We start from the raw sequence: 8,846 nt of genomic DNA on the forward strand, positions 1-8,846 counted from the left end.
GTCATGGTCAGAGATTTCACACTCATGGGGGGATATACAGTATTGGGCTCCTCCTCCCTTCCCTGCAGTGAGGAGATAATTATTTTGACCCTTTCTTTTGGTGACACTTAAGACCAAGTAAAAATCCCAATTAATGGCTTGATCATTTCATCAATAAGACTTTGAAAACATGGTTTGCCAGAATTTTTTTTTGAGTCATATTTTAAATCTTGTTTCCCCTAACATCCCTGAGTAGCTGGGCCTTGCATGAATTCCTGAGCACAGTGCCTGAGGCACTCTGTGATCTGGCCCTGCCTACCTCCGGGGACTTGCCTTCTCTATACACAGCCTCTAGGTCTCAGCCCCTCCAAGCAACTTGCAATACTGATTGCTGAACTGTCCTGCACCTTCCCTGGCCTCCCGTCATTTGCATCATCTGTTTGCTTTGCCAGAAACATTTTGTTTGTTCGTTTGTTTGTTTCGGCATCTAGCTAGTACGAGGACCCAAACCCTTGACCTCGGTCCAAAAATATCTTTTTATCCTTCCACCTGGTTGATGCTTCTTCCTGGGCTCATCTCAACGTGCTAGTGCTCCCTGCTCCAGCCAGTTCAGCAGAACTCAATTTAGCACCAAGATTGTGAAGGAAGAGTGCTGGGCTCCAGGGATCCCAGAGTTGCTTCTCTTTGCTCTTCTGAGAAAGACATGGGCAAGAGGGGCAAGCAGTCATGGGACTGTGCCTCCCACCTATGTCACCAGCCTCTGGGTATTGGGGCCTATCACCAAGGAAAACACAGCCCTGATCAGTTGCTCTCCCGCTAACCCAATCCAAGGTTGCAGGCATATTGCATGTACACTCTTTCACCTAGAAAACGACTGCAGGCCCTCTCTCCCACCCTGTTTCAAATAGCATGCTCATCTGGCTTCTGCCCATCTTCTTCATTGAATGGTTCGTTCCTGTAGATCTTCTGCCTAGATTTTGGGTTTATCTCTTTCCCCAAGATGCTTGCCCACATGTGGTATCTTTTGTCCCCTCTGACCTCCATCCCCACCTGAGTGAGGCTTCAGATACAGCTCCCAAGCCAAGACCAAGTCCTTACTCTTATGGAGTGGACAGTTCAGTTGAAGGAGACTGGTGACACCCAGTGAACAGATAAAGATTTCTAATAGTGATGCAGTACTGTTTAAAAGATAAAAAAGGATCATGGAAGGTGGCGGGGCAGGCTCTGGTTGGGGAGTGCAGGGGTGAGGAAGGTTGGACAAGGACATTAGCTAAGGTGGTGGGAGAAGGCCTCTCCTAAAGAAGTGACCTTAAATCTGAAACTTGAAGGATGAGCCAGAAATACCAAGATCTAGGGAGAGACCCAAGCAGAGAAAAGGGTGAGTACAAAGGCCTGAGCCAAGAGCAAAGAGGGAAGGTTCGAGATGCCGGAAGAAGGTGACAATGGCTAGAGTGGGACCACCAAGAGGAGAGTATGGGATGGAGCTAGATGATGTCAATCATGGTACAGAGCTGAGGTTTGATTCTGGTGGCAGGTGATGAGAATCCATTGGAGGACCTAGGCAGAGGCATGGCATTTTCTAGTGTATGCTTTGAGAAACCATTCTGGATTCTGTGGGGACAATGGGCAAGCAGGAGACCAGGTAGGGAGCCCCACCTGTGTGAGAGAGATGGTGGTTTGGGGTTAGGGCAGTAGCCATAGAGGTGATGGTAAGTGGTTGGATTCTGCATACATATTGGAGGCAGAGCCAACAGGATTTGCTGATGGTTTGGTGGTAGGGCAGAATGGAAAGGAAGGAACCAGGGGTGGCTCCTGGGGTTTCAACCTGAGTAATGCGGGAGATGGAAGTGCCATTTACAGAAATGGGGAAGGCCAGGTTCTTTTGGGGCACATTTTGTTTGAGATGCCTATTTATTATCCAACTTAAAAGCGTTACCAATGTTTCTTAAGTCCTCTGATTGACCTAAGGGAGAGCAGGAGCCTCAGGTTTTTCATCTCCTCACTGTTGCTCACACTCTTCTTCTGCAAGGTGTTCGATACCTTATGATGGGTTTAACTTCAGAACTCAGCTAGTCAGGGAAGTGAGGATGAAGATGCTCTGTCTCATCATCCATCTTCCTCCCAGGTGACTGTCAGGTTCCTTCTTTGGCAGAGTGCCTTCTGGGGGCTGATTGTCGGGATTATAATTGGCTTCATTGGAATGGTGGCCAAGTTGGTCTACGAACCTTGGAGCTGCACAGGGAACAGCAAGTGCCCTGTGTTCATCTGTGGCGTGCACTACCTCTATTTTACCATGATCCTTTTTGTGGTTAGTCTTCTCACCATGCTGGGGATCTCTTTAATCACAGACCCAATTCCAGATAAACATGTAAGTACTGCCCTTAATATGCTCTGGGGTCAACCCCACAGTCCCAGTGCACAGTAATTTGGTGAAAAGTGGCTGAATTCCTGCATTCTCTTTGAAAGTGGAAGGGCTGGGGGATAAGACTGGGGGATGGGGCTGGGGTGGGTCAGATATAGGCAAGTAACACAGAAAGGGCCCTGCCTTAAAAATCTAAACTAAACTAAAAGCTCTTCAATCTGCATTAGGTATTTACTTAGATTGAGAAATTTATCTTTTAAAATGCAAGTTTTCCCTGGAAGTGTTAAATTCACTAACCTCAGTATGAATTAATGTAATTAGGGCAGTCCCAGCTGCCACCCACCCAGATGGAATTAAGCCAATGCAAAGGGGGAGGGGACAGTATTGCTGGCAGCTGCCTGCAGCCTGCTTACAAGCCATTTCCTACCTCTGTCACCCCTGTTTTGGATACCAATCCATGGAAGATTGGTTCCAGGACCTTCAGCAAATACCAAAATCCATGGATGCTCAAGTCCCTGATATAAAATGGCATAGTGTATGCATATGAACCTATGCACATCCTCCTGTATACTTTAAATCATCTCTACATTACCTATAAAACCTAATACAAAGTAAGTACTATGTAAATAGTTATATTGTATGGGAATAATGACAAGGGAAAACGTCTGTACATGATCAGTACAGACACAATTTTTTTCCAAATATTTTTGATCAGTGATTCATTGAATCCATGGATGCAGAACCCATGGATATGGAGAGCCGACTGTATTTATTAGAAAGCCTGAGCTTAGAGAAGTTAAGTAATTTGTCCAAGGTAACAAAACTAGTATGTGGCAGGACTGGGCCCCAACCTGGCTCTGGAGCTCATGATGGCTCCCCCATGTCACCTACTTTAGCACATTAGCAGGACAGGGATGAGGCCCTGCCAGAAAGCAATAGGAGGGAGGGTCCAGGGCATCCATCCAGCAATCAAGAGGGTCCAAAGTTTAGGGAGGAGCTCAAAAGGGAATGGGTGGTATATAAGATCTCCATGTCTTTCTTACAACTTTGCCTGGGGTCTGGATAAAAGCTGGTATTCCATTATCAAACGCTGAGTCACAGGACAGGTAAACTGAGGAAACTGTAAGCCTCAGTGTCCCCCAGCTCGATCTTGGGTTTTCCCTCTGTCCACTCTTTCTGCTCAGTATTTTCCATTTCATTCATTCTTTCCTTGCACACACAGCTAGGTTGGAAGAGGGATGGAGCAAGTTGGGAGAGCAGCCTACAAATTGCTCCCTGCCTCAGTGACACAGCCCAGGGAGACTTCACTGCTCCTAGAACCTTGAGAAGCTGTAGGATTCTGGGTTCTTTAAGTTTCCTGTTGCTCAGGGTCTTAGTCATTGAGAATGTCTGCATTCTTTCCTGCTGTTCTCTTACTCTCAACTTGTTGTTTTTGCCTGCTTCTCACTTGATCAGTCAGGTACTTTTTGAGCATTTTCCACATGCCTAGCAGTATGCTAGTGCTCTGGAGAGCATCAAGTAGCTGACCGAAGTGGAAGAGGAGATAAAAGAAAAATGAGCATTTGTGGATCAGTGACAATATGCCAGGCTGGGCCTGGGCCCTCTAAACATGGAGCCTCTGCTCACTTCCACCATAGGAGGTGGGACTCTGCCCAAACTCAGCCAAGCTCAGAAGCCCACAGACACTGCACAGCACTCAAACCTGGGATCTTCCAGGGCACCTAGTGACCTCGGCCACAAGAGGCTGACAGTGCCCTTGGGAAGGAAAATGCACACATATGGCATCATCAGGAAGCAATTAAAGGCTAAGTTTCTGTCATCAACATGACAGAATTTTAGTTCCAACATTTTAGTCTGAGAGGTGGGACTCAGGCTGGGCCTTAGAGAGATGCATGCTGGGAAAGCTCCTGAACATCCCTGCTGTGTGTTAGCAGGAAACAAATGGGGCAGAGACTCAAATATCCTCTACCAAGCTGGAAGAATAGATTCAAATATGTCTGTTCCGGGATGGACTTGGTAGAAATGGAAATGTTCACTTAATTGTGCTTCTGCTAACCGAACCCTTTAAAAAATGGCAACAACAATTGGGTTTTGTTACCTCCCAAAGTTTTGTTACTTCCAAAAGTTTCCACATATGTTTTTAGGAAGAGAAAAAAAAATCACAAACGAGAAGGGAAAGGGAGTGTCCCTCTTGGGCGTCTGCAAATGCCCTGTTGAGCTGGAGCAGTGGAGCTCTGCCCCAGGGCCAGGTAGAGCCTCTCCTGGGCTGAATTAATGCTGTCTCTGATGTCCAGCAGAGGGCTTCTGGAATGAAAGCAGCCCTGGGTCTGCCCTGTCCTGCTCACCCGGATGACAGGGCTTTGCCCCACGCCACCAGAAGAAGTAGACTCGTGGTGATGTGCAGCTTCTCCCACTCTGAGGAGGTATGTTCCTGGACCCTCAAAACAGGAAGGAGCCTCGAGCCTATGACCTCCAACCCCGTACTTTACAGCTGAAGGACACTAAGGCCCAGACAGGTTGTATCACCCTTTGCCAAAGTCACAATCACATGGTACCAGAGCCAGAACTAAAATCCAGAGTTGCTGATTCCTAAACCTGCCCATCCCATGTTCCTTCCATCTTTTGTTGGAATTTAACAACCAGATCTCTTTTCAGTCTGTGGAGACCCTGGTGCCCAGCTGTGGCCATGGTACTGTGTGGCCCACGTGGCAGGGCTCTGGGTGGTGATGTGCCACTGCTCTCCCTCCCCAGCTCCATCGGCTATGTTGGAGTTTACGAAACAGCCCAGAGGAAAGGGTAGATCTGGACACAGAGACACAAAGAAAGAGACCTCTTGAGCCCCCAGCACAGCCAGGTGAGAAGGAAGATCCAAAGCCCTGGGTAGGGCTCCCGTGCAGAGTGCTCTGGGGAAGGCATTGCCTGGGCTGCCACCCCAGCACCCCTCTACCCCAGTCTTCACCCTCAGAAATGCTATGCCAGGCAGAGGCTCTCTCTTTCATTTTTCCTAAGATGTGTCTTAGGAATATTTAAGGTGTGTGGAGGTTGTGCTGCCCCCTGGGCTGGAAGGGTGAATAGGGGAGAGAGCAGCAGATACACTGAGTGGGCCCCTTGAGTGGAGTGTAGCAGGGAGAGGAGGTCTGGGAGTGAAGCAAGGGGCACCCCAGGCAATGAGGAGGAGCCAGGGAAGGGGCAGAAAATCAGAAGCCTGTGGTGTCCTGAAAGTGTTTCAAGTCGGGGGGCGCAGGGCAACCCACTGAGGCAAATGCTGATGGGTGAGGAAAGACAAGGCTTGAGAACTGCTGTTGAATTCAGCCACAATGAGACCATGTGCCTGCATGAGAGCAACCAGGTGGCGCAGTGCCCAGGAGGAGAGAGGACTGGTGGTCACAGAGCTATATGCAGGGATTCAAAATTCAAGGGCTGCTTGGAAGAGGGGCAGGATTGTCTGTAAGGACCTGCCCATCTCCAGTGGGGGTGTGAGGGGGAGGAAGGGAGGAAAGTAGCCCCATGTAAGAGGGACCAGGTCTGCGGGAGAGCTAGGTTTCAGTCTGAGCAAGAAGGGAGGGGATGTTCCAAGGAGAGGCTGAGGCCCTGGGGTCTCTAGAGGGCTCACAGGAAGGGTTTCAGCAGATAGAGTCAGAAAAGAAGTGTTCAGGGCCATGGAGGGAGAGTGACCTGAGCTTCTTGTGGTCCCTGACGCAAACAGGGATAAAGGACATAATGAGATTAGTCCTGAGTCTGGGGCAGAGAGGGGGATGAGGCTGTGGGTGTGGTGGGGGAAGGGCTAGCTGGGGAGAGGCAGGGCTCTGTGGCCCCCTCTACACTCCTGCCAGGGAAGTTCAGAGCCCAGAGAGGCCCCAGACTCCCTCCTGACACCTGCAGGAGATGTGCACCTGGTCAGGGTGGGCTCCCTAGACTTCTGTGGGGTGGGGGAGTAGCCTCTGATAGGCATAGGACCCTGTGCACCTGGAGGATGCAGGGCTGCAGGCTCCCTCTGATGCCTGCTGATGGTTCTTCTCCCCTAAGGGGGGTGTGGTAAACTGACTTGGTAGGTATCCGCAATGTGCTAGACAGTTGTTCTCAGTACAATGTGCCAGGCACTGCCAAAATTATACCCATATGTGATAGGTACAATTAGTACCTCCATTTTGGAGCTGGGAAAACTGAGGCACTAAGCAGTTAAGTAACTTGCCCTGGCTCCACAGAAGATTAGTCAGTGGTAGAGCTGGGATTTGAACATAAGCAGTTTGACTCCAAAGTGTAGGCTCCCAGCCACTGGGCCATCCCACCACCCACTATTCGGCCTTGACTGTTTGGGGTGAGAGTTGTACCTTTGAGGTGTGGTTGTATGACCAGTTGCCTTTTCCATACTGGCTCCGACACCTCTCCCAGCAACCTCTTGGGTCTGGAAGCTGCATGACAGTGTGATAACATGGGCATTTGAGAACAGAAGCAAAAATGTGTTGTTCAAGATTTCTCAGCCCCAACATTTGATATCTGTGTCCCTAGCTTTAGGGTCCTCCAGCTACAGACCCCCCTTTCCTTGTAACAGAGGCTCCTCTGCCTATGGCTGATGGGTTCTATCATCCCTGGTGCCTCCTCAGCCTCGGCTGCTGGGACAGGAGCCAAGGAGACACTGGCAAGGAGGCTGTCCCACAGGATGAGACACAGAAGACATCACAGCACACAGTACTGGGAGCCCACTCTGACTGAACTGGGGTTGTCTTGTCATCCAGAAGGGAATCATTTCCAGGAGTGCTCTGAGATCACAGTCCAGGCCACAGCTGGGCCCACGCCAACGTGCCGGAGCTGACCGTGGTGCTGACCCGAGCCTGAGCAGGCCCCAGGGGGCAGGCCAATGTGAACCACACAGAGACACCAGTGGTGTAACATTCAAGCCCCACAGTTAAGGCATTTTCACATTTGGCCTAGAGAAATGAATGGCAACCTTCCTGTAATTCCTAGACTGCCCTCCAGGGCAACACCAGGGATGTGGCTTCAATGGCCCAGGGAGAGCCTTATTTTGGGCCAAGCTGCCTCAAGAGGACATTCCCCAAAGGTTTGCCAAAGAGCAATGACTATTTCCAGGACTTGGGCCCTCTAAAGAGTAGTGACTTGTGGGGGGCGGGGGAGGTGGATGGAGGTGTGCTCAGAGGAGCAGCAGCCACCTGCCCTAGACCTATAGAGACTGGGAAGGGTGGGTGCTGCCATTGCACACTAAGGGCACACAGAGAGGGTGGCACTCCTGTGACACTACCTCTGCTGCCCAGTCAGGGAGATCTGGGCATGGCTGACTGCTCTGCAGCCCCACTCCACCTGCAGAGCACTCCCCAAGTCCTACATCCCACTCTGGCTCTGTCATGTCTCTGAGGATGGTTGTAGGCATTCCACAGCCAGGGACCAAGGACTGTTCTTTCATATTAGGAGAAAGTCCCTTGGTCTTCACACTGGACTTGCTGCAGAGGCATGACTTCCTACAATGTCTTCCCTCCTGTGTCGTGGCCTGCGTGCCTCCTGACCTTTGCCTATTCCCTCTGTTTTAGATGTGTTAAACAAGGCCCAGAGCTGCGCCTGGAAGGCCTGGGACCTCTTCTGTGGCCTGGAGCCACAGCCGGGCCCAAAACTAGCCCCAGAAAAGGCAACTGAGAAGATGGAGCAGGGTGGCGTGTCAGAAGGTGCAGAGGCACTGGTCCCAGAAGAGGCAACCAGGAAGATGGAGGCGACCGAGGAGAAGACGGAAGATGCACAGTGGGGTGACATGTTGGAGAAGCCCCTCTGGAGGTACATTGTCAATACCAATGGGATCATCTTGCTCGCACTCGTGATTTTCGGCTACATCTACTATGCCTAGCTCAGCTCAGGCCCCAGGTGTCTGGGAGGGAGGCACAGCTGCTGCCTTTTCCAGACTCCCTCATCAGGAAGGGGATGAAGCATTTCCTACTGGGAGACCCACGGATATGGAGCCAAGGATTACACTAATGAAAATGCTCCCTTGGTGTCATGCATCGACTGCCACCAGCTGCAGGGCATGTGTGCCGTGCAACAGGACAGAGCGAAGTCCATTCGTGATTACAGAGACTATGCAAATGAGAACATCTGTTCCTGTACGAAATGAGTCATTTTCTCCAAATGGCTCTAGTGCATAAACACTGACTTTCTCTTTAAATTTAATTTTGGCTCTTTATGTCTAGATATATTTGGGACTTTTGCTTGTTTACTTCACTGTCACCATTTCTTTCCTATACCCAACCTCTGCTGCTTCCTTCTCTCTTGATTTTTAAGAGAATGGCCCTGCTGGCAAAGATGCCGCCTCCCCACCCCCACCCCCCAGGGCTCTCCCGGCAGATGCTGTGCCCAGCACTGATAACCACACAGGCCATGGAGCAACAGCTGCCCTGACCTGCCTGCCCCAGGGACAGGGCTGAGGCAGTCGCCACTCCAACAGAACAGGCCTCCCCAGTCTCAACACTGTTTGACTTCTGCTGTGCCACATCCTTAGAGAGCA

General features: G+C 50.5%; 1 protein-coding gene across 1 annotated transcript in view; it reads left to right on the forward strand.

Moving 5' to 3' along the window:
* LOC134370795 (sodium/glucose cotransporter 1-like) overlaps positions 1 to 8,192 on the forward strand; it is a 56,406-nt gene extending 48,214 nt beyond the window's left edge. Inside the window, exons 12-15 of the mRNA XM_063087756.1 lie at positions 2,132 to 2,347; positions 5,093 to 5,195; positions 7,885 to 7,979; positions 8,070 to 8,192. Of these exons, the coding sequence (XP_062943826.1) occupies positions 2,132 to 2,347; positions 5,093 to 5,195; positions 7,885 to 7,979; positions 8,070 to 8,192 (537 nt within the window). The remainder of the gene's footprint in view (positions 1 to 2,131; positions 2,348 to 5,092; positions 5,196 to 7,884; positions 7,980 to 8,069) is intronic.
* Positions 8,193 to 8,846: the final 654 nt, after the last annotated feature.

This window comes from Cynocephalus volans, chromosome 2 (genome assembly GCF_027409185.1).
Source record: "Cynocephalus volans isolate mCynVol1 chromosome 2, mCynVol1.pri, whole genome shotgun sequence".
In the NCBI taxonomy this organism is placed as follows: domain Eukaryota; kingdom Metazoa; phylum Chordata; class Mammalia; order Dermoptera; family Cynocephalidae; genus Cynocephalus; species Cynocephalus volans.